The sequence below is a fragment of the Lepidochelys kempii genome, chromosome 3 (genome assembly GCF_965140285.1).
Source record: "Lepidochelys kempii isolate rLepKem1 chromosome 3, rLepKem1.hap1, whole genome shotgun sequence".
In the NCBI taxonomy this organism is placed as follows: Eukaryota; Metazoa; Chordata; order Testudines; family Cheloniidae; genus Lepidochelys; species Lepidochelys kempii.
The window spans coordinates 27,556,762-27,580,199 of record NC_136382.1 but is presented as its reverse complement, the minus strand read 5'-3'; the positions used below and the strand labels follow the sequence as shown (position 1 = coordinate 27,580,199).

Below are 23,438 nucleotides of genomic sequence, written 5' to 3'. Positions count from 1 at the left end.
ATTTCTTTTATCCTTATCTCCATCTATCTGACCTCCAGAATGCTATGAGGAAGGTGAGAAAGTAACAGTAGCTGAGACACTAAGTAATAATGACCGCAGTATAATTAGCAAAAAGACCAGGAGCACCTGTGGCACCTTGGAGACTAACAAATGTATTAGAGCATAAGCTTTCGTGGTCTACAGCCCACTTCATCCGATGAACAGAATGGAACATATAATAATATATATATATATACACACACACACACACACACATACAGATAAGTTGGAAATTACCATACAAACTGTGAGAGGCTAATTAGTTAAGATGAGCTATTATCAGCAGGAGAAAAAATGGTAATATGCAAACTAGATACCATTAACTTGGGCTGGAATAGAGACAGGGACTGGCTGGGTCATTACACATATTGAATCTATTTCCTTAAGTTAAGTATCCTCACACCTTGTCAACTGTCTAAATGGACCATCCTGATTATCACTACGAAAGTCTTTTTCTCCTGCTGATAATAGCTCATCTTAACTAATTAGCCTCTCACAGTTTGTATGGTAACTTCCAACTTATCTGTATGTATACATATTTCTTCTTACTATATGTTCCATTCTATGCATCCAATGAAGTGGGCTGTAGCTCACGAAAGCTTATGCTCTAATAAATTTGTTAATCTCTAAGTGCCACAAGTGCTCCTGTTCTTTTTGAGGATACAGATTAACACGGCTGCTATTCTGAAACAGTATAATTAGGTTCAACATGCAAGGGACAAGTAAGGTACCAAAAAGGGACAAAGGGACACTAAACTTTAAAAGGGAGATTTTAATAAAATGAGAACTTTGGTCAAAAAGGGCCTAAAGTCCAAATGAGGCGACTTAGATACTACTTAAGGGAACAATAATAGTCTCAGAAGGAATATGCACTGCCGAACAAAAAGGAAAACAGGAAAGCAAGGAATGCACCAATATGGCTAAATGGTAATATTTTAAATTTTAGCCAAATCAATTTTTCAAAATTTGGAAATCTTACCCTAGTGAAGGGCAACAAAAACAGAAGCATAATTTACAGGAGGAAATCTGGAAGAGAGGAATGAGAAATTTCTTACCTGATTTGTTTTCCTGTTAGCTGCATCTTTTCAAATTCATTACTCATGGGCTAATGTCCCTTCCCCTCTCCCCCCTCCCCCCCCCGCTGGAATTTATAGGTGGCTGAATGGTGTTGCTGGAGGCTCCAGGACTAATTTCCGCCCTTCAGCTCAGGCCACCAGAAGAGAGGTTCCACAGCTACAGAAACACTCCAGCAATCAGCTACAGCAACTATATAATGTATTAAATTAACATTGAGACAACACACATCTAAGTCTCCTTTGAGAAAAAACATCCAATATATATTCTGGTCGTTTACCAGAGTACCAGGATGGGTTGAATTCAGAGAGAAGCTGCTAACAGAAAGAAAATTATCAGGTAAATTATTTCTTATTCTGTTGCACAGCTTCTTTCATCATTCATGGGATATAATGGGCAATGAATTGCAGAAGTGGGGAGGGAGAAGATAAGCATAATTTAATTTGATTACATTATTATAGTAGAGAAATATGCTAGAATGGACTCCAACCAAACCTTCTGGAGAAACCCTAGTATAGCTGATATCGCCAGAACTTTGGGATTATTATTATATTCGTATGACAATAGCATTTAGAGGTCAAGATGCCATTGTGCTAAGCAGTGCATAGACACAAAAGCAGTCCCTGCCCCACAGAGCATTCTGTTTCCCCTCACTAAAAACATAAATTTGACCACATCAATTAATGAAATATCCTGTTTCAGAGGTTGCAAGATGTTAAAAGTTTCTCCTGAGTGAATGGCTCATCAGGCTGATGCCATTAAGGCACGTCAGCTTCATAGCCAATGTTACACAAGGGAGTGATGTAGCCAGAATGATGTCTGATGGTCTCTGACTGCCCTAGCCAGATGGATAAGGCCACTCCGCTGCTGGGTGAACTGGCCTTTCAATGTGAGATTGAGCAAGACTTTAACCCAGGACTTTCACAACTGTAGTTGAGTGCCTTAACCACTCAGCAACTGAACAAGACTGCTCAGGGACAATTGATATAATGCCCTCACAACTATTTTGCCAGTTCAGATTCAGTCAAGGGCAGGAACAGCCAAAGACCATGACTATCTGATGGTGTTCACATCAAAGACCTCCGTCACTCAAGAGAGACTGGACAATAATTCAGTATGTTCTTTCTAATTAGGTGTTGAGATCAATACGCACTGCCTTTGTCCTCTACATAGCTTTTCTGGATGGGTGGAGGAGGAGACGGACATCTTCCAGAATGAATTTCCACGAAAAGCATTAAATTAATGTGTACATTAATGCAACTATTTAGAAGATTCCTCAGTTCTTTTTATTACACACACACACACTTCATGCCGCTTTTCAAGGCTATAATTTTAAAAAACAGGAGCCTAAAGTTAGGCTCCAAATTCATATTTAGGTACCTTCCTGATTTTCAAAAATGGTCTCAGGAGCATGACAATTTAGGATATACCAAAACTGAAGGAAACTCTAAATGAGATTACCTTCTCTAAACTACGCATGCTATTTGGATTCAAGTCACACACAAACACAAATGACAAATGTTATTCTTATAATGATGATTAAACAATCCTACGTGCTAACTACTTATTTTAAAATAAATATTGGTTTACATACAGAACCTTTGCTAAAGCTCTTATATTCCTACAGTAGCTTCTGCTTGCCAGGGTAAAGCTCTAACTTTTTACTACTGTAAATTATATAGCATTGATGACCAAATTAAATGACTGATATGTTCACACATGTCCCGTAAGTAGACATAATATATACATTAGTCATGTTATTGGAAGTCCTTATAAACTCTATTATTTCTCATTTATAATGGCAGGGAATGAGTTATATATCCTCAATGGATAAGCTAAAATTTAAAACATGAAAATTCTAAGATATACATTTTCTCTTACCCAAAAAATATTGAAAGAAAATGTCAGTATTTTGACCCATATTTTTCATGCACCAGTTAACTAGAAAATTACAGAACCTGAAAAGCTCAGATAAAATTTACCAAGGGGATTAAAACAACACATGCCTCCTCCCGTCAGTAGCTGTGGGATGCTACTGGAATGTGAATTAAGGACTCTCAAGCCTTTGAAAAATGAGGACCTCTGAATTTTTAATTTTGTTAACTAATCATTAGAGAACTGGAAATTGCTGTGTTTCTGACTGTTAGATAGGTAGCTGTCTGCCTAAAGTAAATTTTTTATTTTGCACGAGCTGGCCGATCTCCCAGCAGCATATTGATTTGTGGGAGCACTACTTATAGCACCTTGAGCATAATTAAATGTTAAGTCCCTCTTTGATGTGTGCAAAGCCCGACTAAGAGGATTACTAGACATACTGAGGTTGGCTTTCACATATTTTCTGGTAATTGAACATTGCAATAACATTAAACTTATCTTTACTTAATAAGAATACACATCCATCCTTTGCAATATCTGGTGTCCCTTTAGGTATTGGACAGGGATTGGGGAAAAGAGGACATTATAAAGGAATGAAAAAATTATCAAAGAAGGATAAACAATTTTTGAAATAATGTGACACTGAAATAAAATTAAGATATTTTGTAACTATTGAAAGAGCAGGCACCCCACGTCTGCAATGATTTAAATGTCAAATATTACAGAAGTCTCAGAAATACATTTCTATCTGCAAGTCCCAGGGTGAAATGGGATAGCAATTTTTCACTGACATCTCAAAGGGCTTTACTATTTCAGCACTATTTTGCCCACTCTATTCTGAGAAAGGTTCACATTATAAATGAGAGGGGCAGTCTTGTTAAATACAAAGTAGGAATAGTAAAAAGGAGGTAAGAAAGCAGCATAGTCTAGCAGTTTGGTCACAAGTCTGGAAGTCGGAAATGCTGAGTTCTATTCTTGATTCTGCCACCAGTTCATTATATGACCTAGGATAAGTCACTTTAGCTCTGTGCCTCAGTTTCTCCATCTGTAAAGTTGGGACAGTCATTCTGTAAAGTGGGATCTTTGAGTAAAATATGGAAGTATTAACACAGTGCAATAGAAACTTGCTAATATATGCTTTGCTTACCTGCACATTCCAACCACACATACAAGCCGACTGCTCTCTTCTCAGTTTCCAGCAAAAGATGTAACTGCTTGAGCTCTGTAGTGTGAACTTTTATATTTCTAAGATTGTACTTTACTAGTTTACCATGAAACACTGTGACAAGTAACTAATAGGACATTTTGCGTACAAAGGGATGCAGTACAGTGTGTGATAAACTATCTGTGCTTTTTACTATATGTGGTCACTAACTTGCTAATCTGCAAAATTTGATGACTCGAGATTTCCCACTATCAGTGTGGATTCATTGAATTTGTGAAGGCTCAGGAATTAAACACCAGGCTTATTTACCTTCATGGTGTCTCCATTTCCTTTTTCAAATACAACAGTTCACTCAGTACCATATTCTGGGTTACTCATCAACCAATGATGTTACATGCACACAAAAAGGAAGTTCATTAAATTGTTTTCTTTAGCAATGGTAAAAAAAAAAAATGAACTTCAACTGATACCTGCTAGACATACCAGCCTGTCACTTCTGAATCATTTCACTAGTTATTTAGGGTAAAGCACCCCAAAATTCACCAGAACCAAAGCTTTGAGTCTGCTGGATGATCCAAATATGTACATTATCGCATCTACACTGTAATGATATGAATACTAAAACTCGTTAAAAATTATACTAAGAGGTGTCCGTTGACATACTCTGTATCAGGAATGGGAAAAGCCTAAAGAACAGCTATTGCTTATGTCAAGTACACAAACTGTTTTTATAACTTGAAGAAACAAACCCATTGCTTATTAGTTCTGAAGGATTTGAGCTTACTGGGAACCGAGTACACCCTTGGCTGTTTGTTACAAGATATTACTAGACTCTTTCGTAATTATGCCTTGTTTGCTCAGCAGCTGAAGAGTAAAACATTGAAGATGTTTTGATGAATTGCCTTGTGCTATGAGGGGTATCTGACCTGTAGCAGCATTTTGCATGATAATTTTCTATGCCTTCCCCTCCCCATACTAATAATAGCTAGAATAGTTCCTTCTACAAAGCACGATATTTATCTATTTCTTCTTGCTGCTATCTGAATTTGACGTTTCTGTGATGAGAACAAGAATGGCACACATTCCTCTCTCTTCCAAGAAAAAAATTACATTCGGTTTTGTAAAAGGGAAGGAACTACAGGCAGTTCCATCTCCTACCAGGGTCTTGTATATTTGTGTTACATAGTTCTTATGAAAGATGGGGTGTTGTCTTCAGCCATACAGCTACCATCCTGTTGGATCTCACAAACTCAGCAGGGTTGGCACAGGTAGCTATTTGGATGGGAGACTACTAAGACATACAATTAGAGGTACGGGAAGGAAGTAGAGAACCAATGTCCAAACACATTCATAGAAGATTAGGGTTGGAAGAGACCTCAGGAGGTCATCTAGTCCAACTCCTTGCTCCAAGATGTTAGAGGGCAATATACTGCAAGCGGTGGTCTATTTCATCTGAGAGGAGCAACACCTGCAAGAGTCTCAAGACAGAAAAATGACCACTTTCTGCGGGAGCAGGAGTGTTAACTATGACATACAACTAAAATCTCTCCCAGGTACTAAAATTCCTCACACAGTCTCATATGGATACTTACTTTTTCTGCACAGCCTTTCCTTGGCTGATGTGTAGCATAAGTGCGTGTTGTTATAGTGCTACTGTATTTCACCTCAGATATCAATCAGTTTCAGTAGCGTGTGAAAGTAAATCATACATACAGCATTTAGGGCAATACTCACTGAAGCTGATGCAGGGATGCATAATCTGTATCCTCCCACATCAGGGAGGCCCCATAAGGCACAGCCTCTCACCCCTCCTCCCCAAGAGATGGCAGCTACAATTTCTGCCAGAGGCTCTCGTAAGCCACTCCGGCCTCACTTCACTCCCACCCCCTGAAGTGTAGTCCTCTTGCAGCCTGCCCAATAGTGGGAAAGTTTTGGTTTCTTCGCACCACAACATCCTTCCCTGCCACAGAAGCTTCTTGGTTATTTAAAGCCCTGTGCCATGGTTTACACTAGTGAATGCCCCTCCCCACATAATTCCGGACTGAATCTAGCCACAGCATGTATATCAACTGGTTACATTTCTAAATCTCTTCAAGGTCATTTGAAATAGAGGGGAAGCTATTATTATTCAAGCTCAGAAAACATAGCTTATTATGACTTGAAGACACCCGTTACCTGAGAGCCAGTATGGAATTATACCGTAAAACTCCTCACTTAAAGTCATCCCAGTTAACCTTGTTTTGTTGTTATGTTGCTGATCAATTAGAGAACATGCTTGATTAAAGTTGCGCAATGCTCACTTATAAAGTTGTTTGGCAGCCTCCTGCTTTGTCCACTGCTTGTAGAAAGAGCAGCCCTTCGGAGCTAGTGGTGGGGGCTTGGAACGAGGGTGAACTGGCAGCCCCCCATCAGTTCCCCGCTCCACTAAGTTCCCTGTACAGCAGCCATGCAGCAGGCTATTATTTGCCTGCAGGTCAGCTGACCCTCCCCACACTGTGTGTGCTGCTCCTGCCCTCTGCCTTGGAGCTGCTCCCGGGAGCCTACTGCTTGCTGTGCAAGGGGGGGCAGGGGGAAGAAGGGGGCAAATGTCAGGGTGTCTCCCTCCCCTCTGCTCCTGCCTCCCGCTCCTTTACCCCATCTCCATAGAGCAGGGTTGGGACACTACAGGGCTCAGGATGGAGGGAGCTTGCTGGCAGCAGCTGCTGTCTCAACTTGCTGATCTACTTAAAAAGGCAGTGTACTTAGAGTGGGGTTAGAGTACTTAAAGGGGCAATGCGCGTCTCTCTCTCACACACGTGGTGTGTCTCTCTGTTTCTCTCTGACATGCTGTCTCCCCTCCCTCCAATCATGCTGCCTTGTAGAGTGTGAGACTATGTTAACAACGTGTTAACCCTTGAGAGCTCAGCTGAGTGCTAGTTCATCATTTAGAAGTAAGGCATTCCCTGGGAAATATCACACCCTCTTCCAACCTCTGACTCCACCACCTCAACCAAGCTTCACAATCATGCTGTGTACAATATTAAATTGTTTGTTTAAAACTTATACTGTGTGTGTGTGTATATATAAATATATATATATAGCTTTTTGTCTGATGAAAAAAATTTCCCTGGAACCTAACTCCCCCTATTTACATTAATTCTTATGCGTTTCAGAGTAGCAGCCATTTTATTCTGTATCCGTAAAAAGAACAGGAGTACCTTAGAGAGTAACAAATTTATTAGAGCATAAGCTTTCGTGGGCTACAGCCCACTTCATCGGATGCATAGAATGAACATATAGTAAGCCTCTCACAGTTTGTATGGCAACTTCCAACTTATCTGTATGTGTATATCTATCTATCTATATCTTCTTATCTATATATATATATTCCATTCTATGCATCCAATGAAGTGGGCTCTAGCCCGCGAAAGCTTATGCTCTAATAAATTTGTTACTCTCTAAGGTGTCACAAGTACTCCTGTTCTTTTTATTAATTCTTATGAGGAAATTCGATTAGCTTAATATCGTTTCGCTTAAAGTAGTATATTTCAGGAACATAACTACAACATTAAGTGAGGAGTTATTGTATTAGATTCCTCTCGAAAAAATCATGAAAATATGGATACAATTTGGTTAAACTGTGAAGCTATATAGTCAGGATTATTAGGTTGATAGGAGATATCGTCTACTAATTCTCCTAACACCAAATCAAAACTGTGAAGGCTTCTGTCAAATACAGTTTCCTGTGTGTTTTTCTTCTACAGACATGACTGCCAGGGATTAGTTACATGTGATTCATCATATATTTTTAAAGACCTCTTGCCGGACATATCAGAATTGTAATGTCTTTGAGGCTGGAAAGCACGCTATTAGAATTACAGGTAGAAAGAAGAGAAATGGTGCCAAGGGATACTTAGAATGAACAAGAAAAAACAGCTAAGGGTCAAGAACCTTCATGTATAGCACATGTTTAAAGAATGGTTGAATTGTTAAGTGCCAGAGATACAGAAAATGTAGTGGATAGGTCTATTTTAAGGAGTTGAGTGATAACCTAAAGCAGTTAAACAAACAAAGAAAAACCACCCATCTTTAGCTAATTCGTTCAGAACTAAAGATATTGCTATTTGTTTTACATTATCAGCAATTTTTTTTAATAAATTAAAATTGTCTAGCAAGTAGGTGAAGATGTTCTATGCTGCTTTCTTGAGGACTTGACAGTAATTCATAGAAGGTGACAATGGAAAGGTGAGAGTCATAAGATGGCTGAATAGTAGCTCTTTTCTGCTGAAATGATTCTGTCTTGTAGCAAATGATGCTTACGGGTTTCAAAACAAGAGAATGTCCCAAGACAGAGCTGAGGTGTAAAAAAGGAGGAAGTTTCTTGTTGTTAAGGATATTTTCCCTCTAAACCTCACAGATTAAAAACATGAACCTCTAAGAGAAATGCCTTGGTACTAAACACTTCAAATACGGATAGTCACTGATAAAATGAGCTTGTTTTAAAGTCTAGTTTTAACAACATGGATAACCAACTAAAACCTTATTCGTGGGCTAAAAACTAGAACAGACTGGTGCCACATAGCAGGTATTGTAAAGTTTCAGGAAAATAAAGACACAGCTTTCATATGATTGTAGTCCAGCACCTCTATCTCTAATCACCGTGCAGACCCTGGGAGTTACTCTAGCCATATTTGGCTAGAAGTGCAAAATACTACCACTGCCTAGAACACCAGGGTTCAAGGCAAAACATGAGCCAGATGGGAATGCAGGCATTTTAAAGATCATACTTGCAAGAACTAAGACTGCATGCTGCATTGTTTTCAAGAACATCTATGTGGGTAGCAATAAGAGGATATTGCTGCTTTGATGGTGGCCATGAATCTCTCTAGTCTGTAGTGGACAACAACAATGCAACTGGGACTGACTCAACAGCAGAAAGTTGGGATTTTACCTGGCGAAAGGGCAGCGTAGGACAAATAACTGAAATGCAAAAGACCCTCAAATTGACTGAACTCCATGCTTCATTATTTTGAACTGGTGAGAATCCATCTGACGGACATCACCAGATAGCATGCATTTGTAACTGCCTATATGGTTCATACTACACAACTGACAAAGTTACATCATACAGTTTTTAAAAGAGAAAAATGGTAATACATTATCACTTAATGTTAGAGTAAATAATAATACCTTTGTCTCAGGCCAACAGGCTTTGAGAACAGCATGAGTTCTGAAGAACACAAGTAGCCTGCTATCCTCATCACTGAGATGAAATGCTTGCTCCATAATCTGCAACACCTTAATGCGGGGCTTCACTGGCAAGGAGTCATCACCACAGAAAGGTCTCAACCACTCCAACAGATCATCTGAAGAAACTAGTTTCTCCCTGTAATCCAAATAAAATGGTTCAGCTTTAATTAATATTTAGTCATTTTAATCCAAATTCTAAAGACATTATCACTGATAGTCACATAAGAAACATGTCCTGTGTTTAGTTGTGAACAATTTTAATGGGAACATTGTAAACACTTCTAATTCTGATTAGAAGAATAAGCCCCTGTGAGTTAGACCTACCTGAACACAACCACAGAGATTCAGTGCCTCTGAATTGCATTTTCTTCTGTATTATTGATTATGTTACTTGGTCATATATTTGACTACCTTGAAATAGAGACTGTAAACCTGTGGAACTTAACCCACTCTGCTTTTTATGAACCTGAAAATAAATTAAGAAGTTCTCAAATGATATTAATTGCATGCCGATTTCACTATCATGCCATTCTGATTTTAAGAAACAACACTACAAGATCAATGAAAATGACTGTTCTAGGATAAGTGACAATATAGATGATCATGGATTAGGAGAAGAAATGATCATGTTCAAAAATGAATCTTGTTGGGAAGAGAATTCATATACATCCATCCTGCAAACATCAAATGAAACACACATCCACTACATCTATTTAAATAGATACACCCTCAGTTAAAAATCCATTCTAAGTTCTTTAAATTTTCCTACATGAATCAGTTTTAAGGGTCATCACAGAGGAATCATGAAGAACCAGCTATACATAAAAACACTATTTTCTAAACAGTAAGAGTTTAATCAGGGAATATTATGTCTTCTTAGTATATAGACAGCAAAACACATTCCAATATTTAACATAATATGAACAAAGAGAAATGAAACTTCTCAAGCATTTACTAATCTCATGAAGGAATTGTTTTTTCATGATTCCATTCCAAATGAGGCCATTCCAATAGTTGTAATACAAAATGCAAAAAGTAAACAGATAAAAGGAGACACAAAATACTTTGAACATTGATGGTCAGAGTCTATGAACACAATTTCTAATAATTTTGATAATTTGGGGGTTTTGATATTAAAAATAATTGTATTTTAAATAAATGTAATAATAAAACCAACATTAAAACTCTATGCTTCCTTGTTCATGCCCTATGAAGGTACATTGGCTTGGAATGGGCTCACCTTAACAGGAGATCTCACCAATGCAACGCCTCCCCTAGCCTGGCCGACAAAAATGGTATGCACCATGCACAACATGCATACTGCTGGGCTGTGGGTGCCCTTGCACAGGGACCCCAGCAGTGGTCAAAAACATCCTCGCATGACCATGTCACTGTTTATCAGACCCAAGTGATTAGTAACACACACAATCTTCCCAGTTTTTAAATGTAATCGCAAAATTAGTAGAATTAAGCCTGATTTAATAATTTTGTAATTACATTAAAAAATCAGGAGTCTTATGGAAAGTTTGGGGGGGGGTGCCATCTCTGCCCTTCCCAACCAAAATACTACATTACCAGCTCCCACTGGCTTACAAGGGACAGGCAGGTTGAGTGCTTTGGGGGATCTCAGCTACCCCATCATCAAACAAGAAGAGAGAGACTTTTTTAGGTAGGCCAGTCCCCAAACCCTTTAGGGCTTTACAGGTGAAAATTAAGGGCTAATATGTAATTTAGAACACAGTAGTGCATTTTGTCATTGTGAATAATTAAATCATTGATATGGCACAAAAACTACAGAAACATTCATTTCAAATAGTGAAGATAAGATATAGCAACAGTGACTGAATTCATTATATTTTAAAAAACAGCTGAAGCATCATGTAAAAATTAAATTGGAGAAAACACTGTTTAGAAATAATCCTCGTTCTTTTAAACATATTTTCGGTATTTTTCTAGGTTAATTATTCCTAAAGGTATTTACATAAAAGCTTCCCCTCTTCTCTGTTGGCCTCAGCTGCCCTGCTACAGATATCCATGGGCACTGAAAAATGGTTTTAACATGCTTCTTATTCATCTGAGCATGGCTTGGATTAATGCTTCTGCTGTTTACTAAGCAGTAATAGAGTCTTCTCATGCATTTCTACCCTAAACTACATTAGACGACATTTTTGTTTTTTGTAATCCTTTCATTTTGAAATATTTAAATTAGCTAATGTTATTACAATTATCAAAGAGCTAATTAAATATTCTTTCATGAGAATCTACAGATTATTTTAGTCTAACAAATCTACGGTTGTCAATGAACACCAGTATCTGTTCCTAGTGGGGGAGGATGCTAAGAATGTTTATGTAGGAGACACATAGCACATACTTTTTACAGAACTTAAATCTAAAATGATCAAATTCTGTTATCTATCCATTTATGCTTTCAGCTAGTTTTCAGTTCAGTTGGCAGCGTTCATACTCAAATTAATTTAAATTAATTTTTCAAATGAGATTGAGACACTACCATTTACTTTAATAAACCCAACACATATCACATCTACAGTACTGTGTTCCCTTCAATTGCACCACAATTCAAAACTAAGGTTGTAGAAATATCCAGTCACTTTTTTTAATGCTTGAAAAGAAACACTCATGTCATTTGCATAGTTTCTGGATCTTCCCTGAAAGGTAATTAGCTTGGCATCAAACTTTCCCCCTCTTTTAATATGATCTTTGTATCTTAAAAGCCATTTACAGATAGGTACCTAGGTTAAAAACATCTATGCTATTGCCATATGTTTTTTAACCTAGGAGGTCTCAATTGCTTTAATGATTTCAAGCCTGAGAACCGCTCTATGTGAGGAAAAAAATATTATTCTTCCCCATAGCGCCACGAGAGCGTGACATGGGGCACAGTAGTGATAACCTAAGGGCTTATCTATATGGAGACTTAGAGCATGGCAAGCCAGGCTGTGCATCTACAGTGCACAATCTTGTTGCTCACTAATTGGCAGAGAGGCCTTGCTGCCATGCCCTAGAAGTTCCGTGGCACACTGATTCAGACCCCAGCTTGCTGCACACTAACTCTTGGATAGGTTGTTAGGTCAGGAGATTTTGATGTCTCTGTTTGGAAGCAGTTAAGAAATTAAAGCATATTTTTAACCCTTATAGTCAAGATTTGCAAAAGTTTTCAACGGAATTGGGTACCTTTATTCTTTTTAAAAAAACCTCAATGGTGTACAGGATTTGGACTTTGTAGAAATTGTGAAGGGGACTGAGCTCAATGGAACAGTAGGTTAGGATGGCTGCTCTATTTATAACCATGTCCTAACTCCAAACAGATATTCTGGGTGGGTCCCTCTCCCCAATAACTTTCAGGGAAATTCCAGAGGACCAGTTCCCAGGTTTCTGTCCTATACTGCAGTAGTTTATATTTCATTCTGCTCTCTCCCCATCCCCCTCAAAATAAACCTGGAAATATTTGAGTACAGACATAGAAAACTGCTATTGGAGGTATTGGAATGGGAACAGGTATCTTAGAAGGATATTCATTTAAACGACTCAAACTCTGCCTGGCAGTATAATAGGTAATACTGACCAGATAACTAATTTTTTAACATTTTTATTTGGACAACTAATTTGAGGTAATTTATCATATAAGGTCTACGTATCAGTGTGTGTTATTAGCCCAAGGTATTGGATTGATTGAGTGGATTACATCCAAATGGAGTAAGATACTAGACCTTCTGATCAGGCCCGGTTCCAATGGTGTCTGTACTACCGCATCTTCTGCCTACAAAAGTGAGTTAAACTTGGTTGGTAAGTAATTTGCTTTTGCTGTGCTTTTGCTCACTCCTTCCCCCAACAATCATTCTTTCCTACTTTTAAAAAGCACGTAGAATTTTTTCTTTTCCTTACAGATTTATACCATTGTTGACCTTCCATCTTCTCTCCTTCTGAATAGCACCCTTTCCAATTTAATTACTTTTTAATGTCCTATTATTTATGTTATTAATGTTACACAACAACCACGTTTATCAGCAAGGGAGAAGAAGAGGTTACCACTTTGTACAGTAACTATGGTTCTTCAAAATGTGTGTCCCTATGGGTGTTCCACTACAGTTCACATGCTCCACTGGAGCCCCGATTGGAGATTTTCAGTTAGTGTCCGTTTAGCTCATGCATGCACCCTATTGCTCCTCATACCAGATACTGAAGCTATATAGGGTGCACAGACGAACCACCCTCAGTTCCTTCTCCACCGAAACTTCCCCTGAGGATCAGTCCTATGCAAAAGGGAATGAGGGCGGGTAGTAAGGCACCCATAGGGGTACACAACTCAAAGAACCGCAGTTACTGCACAAAGTGAGTAACCTCTTCTCCTCCTTTGAGTAGTGTCCCTATGAGTACACCACTTCTGGTGGCTTCCAAGCAGTACCTCCAAATGGAGGAGGCAGTTTCAGAATAGAGTCCAGAACTGAAGGTGGTATAGCAGAACCAAGTGCCACATCAAATCTGACAGCATGGATCAGGGTATAATGTTTTGAAAATGTGCATTGAAGCCCATGTAGTGGCCCTAAATATTTCAGATACTAGTACAGTCTTCAGTAACGCTACAGATGGTGCCTGTGATATTGTTGAATGTGCTATCACCCTTTGTGGGGAGGAGAGGATGGGATGAATGCCTGCAGCATCATAACAAGTGACAATACATTCAGAGATCCATCTCGATAGTCTCTGAGTAGAGATCAAAGACCTTGTGGATCTATCCATGAAGGAAATGAAGAACCTAGGTGAGTTTCTAAATTGCTTGGTCCTATCTCAATAGAAAGCCAAATGCCCTCTAATACCCACTGTATATAAACAGGATTCCTGTAGAGAACTATGTCACTTCAGGAAAAATACACTGGTAAGATGAATTTATTGATTAAAATGGAGCTCTGACAGAACCTTAGGTAAGACTCTAGGGTGTAGACGTAAAGAGACCTTGTCCTTAAACAATCCTGTAAAGGAGGGATCTGCCAACTCCAATCTCCCTGATCTTGTGGGCTGACATGATGTCAGGGAGATTGGAGTTGGCAGATCCCTTCAAAAAGGCCATCTTCATAGACAAATGCAATAGAGACTAGGTTTGCCATTCATTGGAATGGAAATCTCATAAGGTAACTGAGGTTTCAGATCAGCGTAGGTTTTCTAATCTGCAAACAGATTCCCCAAATCTTTCATAAAACTAGATGATACTGGATGAACAAATATGAAGAATCTTTCTAATGGAGGATGAAAGGCTGATACTGTGCCCAAATGGATCTTAGTCTAACTAATGGATAACCCTGATTTGTTTAGATGCAACAGATAATCCAAAATGGCAAAGTGGCACCAAATCAGGCAGGAGGCAGCGAAGACGACAACAACAATGGAAGGATCTCTTCCATTTCTGCAGAAAGTAGTACTGGTTGATTTCTTTGTACTATTCAGTCACACTGTTGTACTTCCGTAGAACAGGAGGATTCTAACGGCAAAAACCATTGAGGAGTCATGCCCTGAGGCGGAGAACCCTAAGCTGGGATGAACCACATGATCTGCATCTCATTACAGGAGATGAGAAATGGCTGGGAGCTAGAACAACAGTCAGATATATAGGTGAAGCAGGTAAGGGTGACAAGCTGTCTCTTAGGCACTATAAGGATAACTCTGGCTTTGTCAGAACAGCCCTTGAGCAGCTAGTTGTGGAGGTACGGGAAGACTAGGATTGCTTTTTGTCTCAGGTAAGCAGCCACGACAGCAAGGACTTTGGAGAATACCCTCGGGGCCAAGGAAAGGCCAAAAGGAAGCACTCATCTTTTAAAATCATCCTGCTCTTTAGTCAAGCATAGGTAATTCCTGTCCAACTGGTATATCATTATATGGAAATAGGCATCTTGCAAGTTGAGAGCTGAAAACCAATACCCTTTCCCTAGTGAAGGAATTATAACGGCAAGAGTCACCCTTCTAAACTTTTGAAACTTTACAAACTTGTTTAGAAGTCTTAGATATAAGATCAGTCTCCACCCTCCATCCTTCTTTGGCACAAGGAAATACTTTGAGTAAAATCCTTTGCCCTTGTGAGGAGGAGAAACCAGCAGTATTGCTCCTAATTGAAGGAGAGAGTTCAATTCTTGTCTCTATAAAAGCTCGAGAGAGAAGTCCCTGAAGAGGGACAGGGAAGGGGGGTGGAAGGGAGGGAGTGATGTAAAATGGATGGCATAGCCCTATGTTATGACCTCTGTTTCCCACTTGTCCATAGTAATCTGCCTCCAAGTACGCTGGGCATAAGCAATGTGGTCTCCAAAGGAAAGGATGGGGACTAATTGGCACAGATGTAAATCCAGACTAGTGCTGTGTCTGAGGCTGAGGCAGCTGAGAAGGACCTGAGTGTGGTTTGCTCTCACACTCCTACAGCCTCAGTATCTGGCGCGAGGAGGCATAGGGAGCATGCGTAGGCTGAACGGACCATGCCAACTGAAAATCTCCAATGAAGAGCACGAGAGGCGCCTGAAGTGGAGCACCCATAGGGACACTGCTGAAGAAAAAGAGGCGTTTTATAATTAAACTGGGGGGAGGTTGGGACTGCAGATAATGAAAATAAATTAATATGAATAGATTATATCATATCATGAAGTATATTAGAACGAATGCAATCTGATTATAAAACTGTATTTACAGTGTACGGATTAGTAAAATCAGCGAATAGTTGTAGGCAAGAGTCCACAGTCCTTTACAGACTCCAAAGTACCATGTAATAAATCTGTAAACAATGTTCTGCTATTCTTTGGTAATATTTCAAACTATCAATGGGTTTGTTTGTTTTTTTAAAAGAAAGTGGCTCCAGGTGAAATGTGATTTATAACTAATGTTCCTTTATTTGTCCTAACAAGACAGATGGCAAAGTAGTATCAGTCAGAAAACACCAATTTATCCTATCTTGAAGGTCTGAAATAATAAACATTGACAGTTTAAGTTTTCAGTTCTGAGAATTTCAATATTATTTAGGCTCTATTATTATCTTATCTATCTCAGAACTTGAGCTAAATTAGAACTCACTCTGCTGAACGAGTGTAAATTAAAAGTGTGAAAATTAAAAGTGACTGTTGGAACATTTCTCAAAAGTTAGGCAAGCACTCGTCTCAATTTTTTGACTTTTTTGAAACAGAAGCTTTGTGCTTTGCTGTCTTAATAGCTGAAGTATAAGGAGGTAAGGAAGTGTGTTTAAATGAATCTGAGTAATCTTTTCCATAGTCACATTGATCTTCACAATTGATTAGTGTTTAAATGCCACAATGTTAGCAGTGTACACAAACTGAGACTCCAGACAGCTCCTTTCAAAAGAAAACAGTTCAAATTAGCATTGAATAGAGTGGTTTGTCACAATCTGTGTTATAACAATTTTTTTTTTGCTCCGAATTAAAATCAAAATAATCTCTGGACTAATAAAAATGGAAAATTTCACCCACAAATGAATTTTAAAAAAAGCAATCCCAAAATAGGTTGGACAATGTAGAGTGCTATTATGGGAATTGCATTTGAAGCTTAAACTACACAGTGAACCATTGCACCCATTACAGTGATATGTCAGTGAAGCAATGGGAAAGGGGATGAAGCCTCTTGACCAGAAGTGTTGCTGCAACTAAGGACTCACGTGAGGTGGGACTGATGGTAAAAAACAGGAGAAAGTACAGGAACCTGGACCATTTCTACAGCCCCATGCAAAACAGGCCCAATCATATGAGGAGGCCAATTTGTGTGTTATTGAGATGACAAACTGGCAATTCTGCCATCTAACTGGAATCAAGTAAGTATTCTGTGCGTGGGAGGGAGGAGGTGGAGACAGACTGGGAGGGAGTTTGCTGAACAAAATTAAATGAAAGCTACATAAGCTAAATATGTATTTAATATGTAAATATTGCTCGGGCATGTAGGACTGAAATCAGGAAGGCTACATCACACCTGGCGTTGCAGCTAGCGAGAGATGTTAAGAGTAACAAGAAGGGTTTCTTCAGATATGTTGACAACAAGAAGAAAGTCAAGGAAAGTGTGGGCCCCTTACTGAATCAGGAAAGCAACCTAGTGACAGAGGATGTGGAAAAAGCTAATGTACTCAGTGCTTTTTTTTGCCTCTCTTCATGAACAAGGTCAGCTCCCAGACTACTCCTCACCTCACCTCACCCCCCAGAAAAATCATGGAGCATGTCCTCAAGGAATCAATTCTGAAGCACTTAGACGAGAGGAAAGTGATCAGGAACAGTCAGCATGGATTCACCAAGGGAAAGTCATGCCTGACTAATCTAATTGCCTTCTATGATGAGATAACTGGTTCTGTGGATGAAGGGAAAGCAGTGGACGTGTTATTCCTTGACTTTAGCAAAGCTTTTGACACAGTCTCCCGCAATTATTCTTGTCAGCAAGTTAAAGAAATATGGGCTGGATGGATGCACTACACGGTGGGTAGAAAGTTGGCTAGAATGTTGGGCTCAACGGGTAGTGATCAATGGCTCCATGTCTAGTTGGCAGCCGATATCTAGCAGAGTGCCCCAAGAGTCGGTCCTGGGACCGGTTTTGTTCAATATCTTCATAAATGATCTGGAGGATGGTGAGGATTGCACCCTCAGCAAGTTTGCGGATGACACTAAACTGGGAGGAGTGGTAGATACGCTGGAGGGTAGGGACAGGATACAGAGGGACCTAGACAAATTGGAGGATTGGGCCAAAAGAAATCTGATGAGGTTCAACAAGGATAAGTGCAGAGTCCTGAACTTAGGACAGAAGAATCCAATGCACCGCTACAGACTAGGGACCGAATAGCTAGGAAGAAGTTCTGCAAAGAAGGACCTACGGGTGACAGTGGATGAGAAGCTGGATATGAGTCAACAGTGTGCCCTTGTTGCCAAGAAGGCCAATGGCATTTTGGGGTGTATAAGTAGGGGCATTGCCAGCAGATCGAGGGACTTGATTGTTCCCCCCTATTCGACATTGGTGAGGCCTCATCTGGAGTACTGTGTCCAGTTTTGGGCCCCACACTACAAGAAGGATGTGGATAAATTGGAGAGAGTCCAGCGAAGGGCAACAAAAATGATTAGGGGTCTGGAACACATGACTTATGAGGAGAGGCTGAAGGAACTGGGATTGTTTAGTCTACGGAAGAGAAGAATGAGGGGGGATTTGATAGCTGCTTTTAACTACCTGAAAGGTGGATCCAAAGAGGATGGACCTAGACTATTCTCAGTGGTAGAAGATGACAGGACAAGGAGCAATGGTCTCAAGTTGCAGTGGGGGAGCTTTAGGTTGGATATTAGGAAAAACTCTCTCACTAGGAGGGTGGTGAAACACTGGAATGCATTACCTAGGGAGGTGGTGGAATCCCCTTCCTTAGAAGTTTTTAAGATCAGGCTTGACAAAGCCCTGGCTGGGATGATTTAGTTGGGGTTTGGTCCTGCTCTGGGCAGGGGGTTGGACTAGATGACCTCCAGAGGTCCCTTCCAACTCTGATATTCTATGATTCTAAACTAGAAAAAGGCACTCACTCTCAAATAAGAGTGTCCACATGGGGAGCTGTACTGGTATAATTACAGTGGTATAGTTATACTAGCAATTTATTGAAGTATTCAATGCCTAATAGACCTGGTATTTATGGGATTGAAATTTAAATTCCATTCTGTGCTAAGGATGGACTGGCTGATTCTCAGACCCCAGCACTAACTACTATAGAGAAGCCACGATCTGTCATGTACCATTCTCTTGACTTCAAGTTCTCTGTACAAACACTGATGAACAAGAAGCTAAAGCCAAAAAATGCATGGAGAGTCTGTCAGTTTTCCTAACATTCAGGACACAGATTATATATGTCTCTCTTTTGTACTGTGTATTCCTAAACTCACCTATAAGTGTGGCTATTCGTGATGGACTATTACTTGAAGCACTCAGTCCTGCTCTAACTCAAGTCAATGAGAATTTTTCCACCATCTTAAATAGGAGGAGTAGATATATGCCTCAGTGCTATAACCAGGTTCTCTGGTATTGCCATTTAACATTTTACCTCTGCTTCTGAAAAATCATTGCGTGTTTTGGAGTTTCCTATAATATGAACTCAAAGAGAAATATAGGATTATGAAGTTTTTAAAGCATTTATTATACAGTTTTGGTCTGTTTGGTTTTTGCAATACTTGGATTTTTTTTCCCCAGGACATGGGTATTAAGCACATGATGGAGTGGCTTATATATCAAAGATGTGTATGAGCCATAGTAAAAATGCTTGCAAAAACACATGAAAAGAAATAATGCACAGTGGACCATTTTTGAACTGCAGTTTCATGTTAGGCTGTTTGGGATTAAAAAACAAACAAAGTTGTCATAGATTATGGAAGTAAAAACTGGCAATAGTTTAATTTATCTAGCCATTTTTAGCATAGCCAATTCTCAACTCTAATCTGGACACCTGAAGACACACTGCTCACTGAATTTATCAAAGTGATAAACAGGAGGTGGAAGTGAGGATCCTACTAGACTCTGTTTTCTCAATTGCCGGTCTGTTGCTGCTGTCTGCCAAGGACAGGGTCTAAAGCAGGGGTTCTCAAACTGGGGTCGGGACCCCTCAGGGGGTCATGAGGTTATTACATGGGGGGGCGCGAGCTGTCAATCTCCACCCCAAACTCCGCTTTGCCTCCAGCATTTATAATGGTGTTAAATATATAAAAAAGTGTGTTTAACTTATACGGGGAGGGGGTCACACTCAGAGGCTTGCTATGTCAAAGGGGTCACCAGTAAAAAAGTTTGAGAGCCACTGATTGCTCAGTTCAGATCTTCTACAACTAAGCTGAGCTGGGCGCAGCTAATGTTCCCTGCTCAGCATGCCCCGACCTGCCCTTATATGGAGTTGCTCAACAATGGGCCTTAAGTATGGGTATGTCTAGAAAGCAGCAGGGAGGTGTGATTCCCAGAGCCTGTAGACAGACACGTTCTAGTTCTAGTCAAACTAGCACCTACAAGTAGTAGTGTGGCTGTGGCGACATGGGCTGCGGCTAGGGCTAGGAACTCAAAAACAATCCTGCCTGACCCCCGAGGTATTTACTGGGGCAGCTAGCCCAAGCTGCCGCCTGTGCTACCATGGCCCCACTGCTCGTTTTAGAAACTAGTTCAAACAGAACTAACAAGTTTACGTTCACCTCTGCTGGAAATCACACCTCTCAGCTGCTGTGGACACATACCTTCATGCAGTGGTTCTCAAACTTTTGTACTGGTGACCCCTTTCAAATAGCAAGCCTCTCAGTGTGACCCCCCCCTTATAAATTAAAAACAATTTTTTATATATTTAACACCATTTATAAATGCTGGAGGCAAAGCTGGGTTTGGGGTGGAGACTGACACATCGTGACCCCCCACGTAATAACCTCACGACCCCCTGAGGGGTCCCGACCCCAGTTTGAGAACCCCTACCTTAATGTGTATTGGGAGAGGACAGGGGAGTTCTGCCTCTTCCCCATGCACAGTGTTACTTCAGATAAGCAATTTGCAAAAGCCCTGGCTCAGCACTTCTTTCAGGGATCAGTTCTCTCAGCTAACAAGTGAAATTATGGGGACCAATGAAAAGATGTGAGATTCCCCCTATCACCAAAGTCAGCGAAAAACCCCATCACATTGAATTATAAAAGCTCACAAACATATATCTGACTTAAGTTTCTTTTTCATTTACCACCATAAGACCACTTTTTTTTTGTTTGGTATACTACATTTTCCATCTCAAACTGAGATTTGTATGCCGTGTTTCAGTCCAGAATAAATTTTAAGGCTGAGGTATTATGAAAGTGCTGACACACCAGAAGAGTAGCAATGCTAAGAGAACCAATAAAATGATAAATAACACTGGCAGGACACTAAAGTGTACAGACCTTACCATCCCCCCCGCTTCATGCCTGCTGCTTCTGGTTATGGCTTAGTCAAAAATAGGTATAGTGCTAATGAGTGTTGTACAGCAAACAGATGAGGATCGATTCAGAATTAAGTAAAGCCTTTTTTTTCCTAGAGTGGGAGTTATTAACAAGGAACTGGATAGGTGGGAGAGCTTTTTTTTTTAAAAAATGTAACTAATGGATTGTGAAAGTCGTTCAGAGGATGAATTTCCAGGAGCTACAATCAAGGAATTCTTGATGGCAGATCCTAGGGTTTGGAATTAATTCCCAGTGGGATTCTGTCACTTTTATAGCAGGATGCAAAATGGACCTTTTTGTTCAGATGCTTTTCCAATAAAATGTTGCAATCCCCACTGGTAATTAGGCTCTTGGCTCTAGTCCTTTCAGTAAGTATAGTTTGATAATTGCAAGGGGTTGTGGAATATAGTATGATTTTCTTTTAAATTATACAAAAGTCTAGTACTACTAATGGGTGTCGTATAATGCATGCGAGAAATAAATCCATTGTATACTCCTTTGCAGAAAAATATCCACATTCGCTACTGTACCTTGTCATAGCATTGTGACCAAAAAAATCTGACAGTGTTAGCAAAAGGATTTCTCAGATGTATTGTAGCCCATAGGACTAGCCTACTATATCATAGCCTGTCTTTATTTACTGGTTTGAGTTATATTATTATATTTGGCTTATATTTTTATATTAAATAACTTTAGTAAACATTACTTCATTATATTTGGCTGTAACACAAGGAAACTACTGGCCTGTATCCTGTACGATTAGCTAAAGCAAGTTAGCATAAGTATTTGTAACGTTTAGCATAGATAAATGGCCTACCAGTTACCCTTTAGATTTTAGGGAATTTAATGTTCTTATCAAAGATTTTTGCGACCTACAGGTAACTACAAGGTACACTGCAAGAACATGGAAGTAATGGTCCAGGTCAAAGGTAACAGGTTTTGAGAATGAGATAACTGGCATTAATATGTATGGCTACGCTGTTAATATGTATGAATATGCTAGCCTCTAGAGTAAGTGTGCCCTAAGATTATATGGGTGAGGAAATAAGATTTGGGCATGGAATGTTGGGCACTGACATGAATATTCAGGAGAGTGCAAAGACCCTATAAAAGGGCAAAAGCACCATGTGAAGGGGTACTCTATCCAACTAGTTTAGTTCCCTTTTGTTCTTTTTGTCTTTAGCTTTTCGCTTGGCTTTTTCAATACAACAGCTACACAACATTTGACCCTTCTCTCCACCATCTTGGACACTGACGAACTTGAAGCATCGGACTCATTTGTCATACCAGAGACAAGGCGGATCCTCTGTATGCCATCACCAGGTCCACTCAGGAAGGGTGTGAGTCTGCTAATCTAAGCAGCTTTTGTAAGGAATGATACCATAAGTATCCCCAGAACTCTATTATTTTTTTTTGATTCTGTGGTTTTGAGCTTTGATAACTTTTTCCTTTATTTTAATAAAAATCTCTCAAGTTCAGCTTTGATCTCAGCATGAGCATTCTAGCCACACACCCTGAGGGTCCTTAAAAAATATTGAACTCTCTACATTTAATTCTGTGTAGCCTGATTTCAGGACAAGAACCTGATTATTTTCTGGTCAGATCATGGGTGAGCCTATAACAATAGACAACCCGCTAAAAATCAGGTTAACAGCATTCATATACATTCTTACCCTTTTTCAGCACTTGCGTGGACTGCAGAAACAATCCCTTCCAGGATCTGAAGTGGGTCTTTTATCAAAGTACATTCAGCACCCTTGTCACTGTTAAAAGAATCAAACAAAACCAGTTTATACAAAACCATGATTATTTTAGAATAAAGGTTTCTGGACACACTATCTAATTTTGTCTGTACACCTGAAGGTCATTTATGAATATTCAATAAATGTGACAACTTTAGCAGTTTTCTTACTTGATTAGTACCTTTTATCTCTTTGTCATATGTGATGTGAGGAGCAAAAATGGAAATAAACAACAGGAGAAAACAACAGAACTCAAATGCACTTTAAGGGAAAAATCTGGAGAGTTGAAATGGCCTGGAACATTTGGTATTCTTCAGAATGCCCATTTCAAACCTGGCCCAGGTGAAAAATTACAGAAATGCACTGGCAAAA

General features: G+C 39.6%; 1 protein-coding gene across 4 annotated transcripts in view; it reads right to left on the bottom strand.

The window, feature by feature from the left end:
- The window catches only part of NBAS (NBAS subunit of NRZ tethering complex), a 406,503-nt gene that overhangs the window by 66,346 nt on the left and 316,719 nt on the right, over positions 1–23,438 (bottom strand). For all 4 annotated transcript variants that reach the window (XR_012157919.2, XM_073335981.2, XM_073335983.2 and 1 more), the window contains 2 exons: positions 22,998–23,087; positions 9,323–9,518 (listed from right to left, as the gene is read on the bottom strand). Coding sequence is in view for 3 of the 4 variants with exons in the window: in XM_073335981.2 (XP_073192082.2) it covers positions 9,323–9,518; positions 22,998–23,087 (286 nt within the window). In the remaining variant the exon portion in view is untranslated. The remainder of the gene's footprint in view (positions 1–9,322; positions 9,519–22,997; positions 23,088–23,438) is intronic.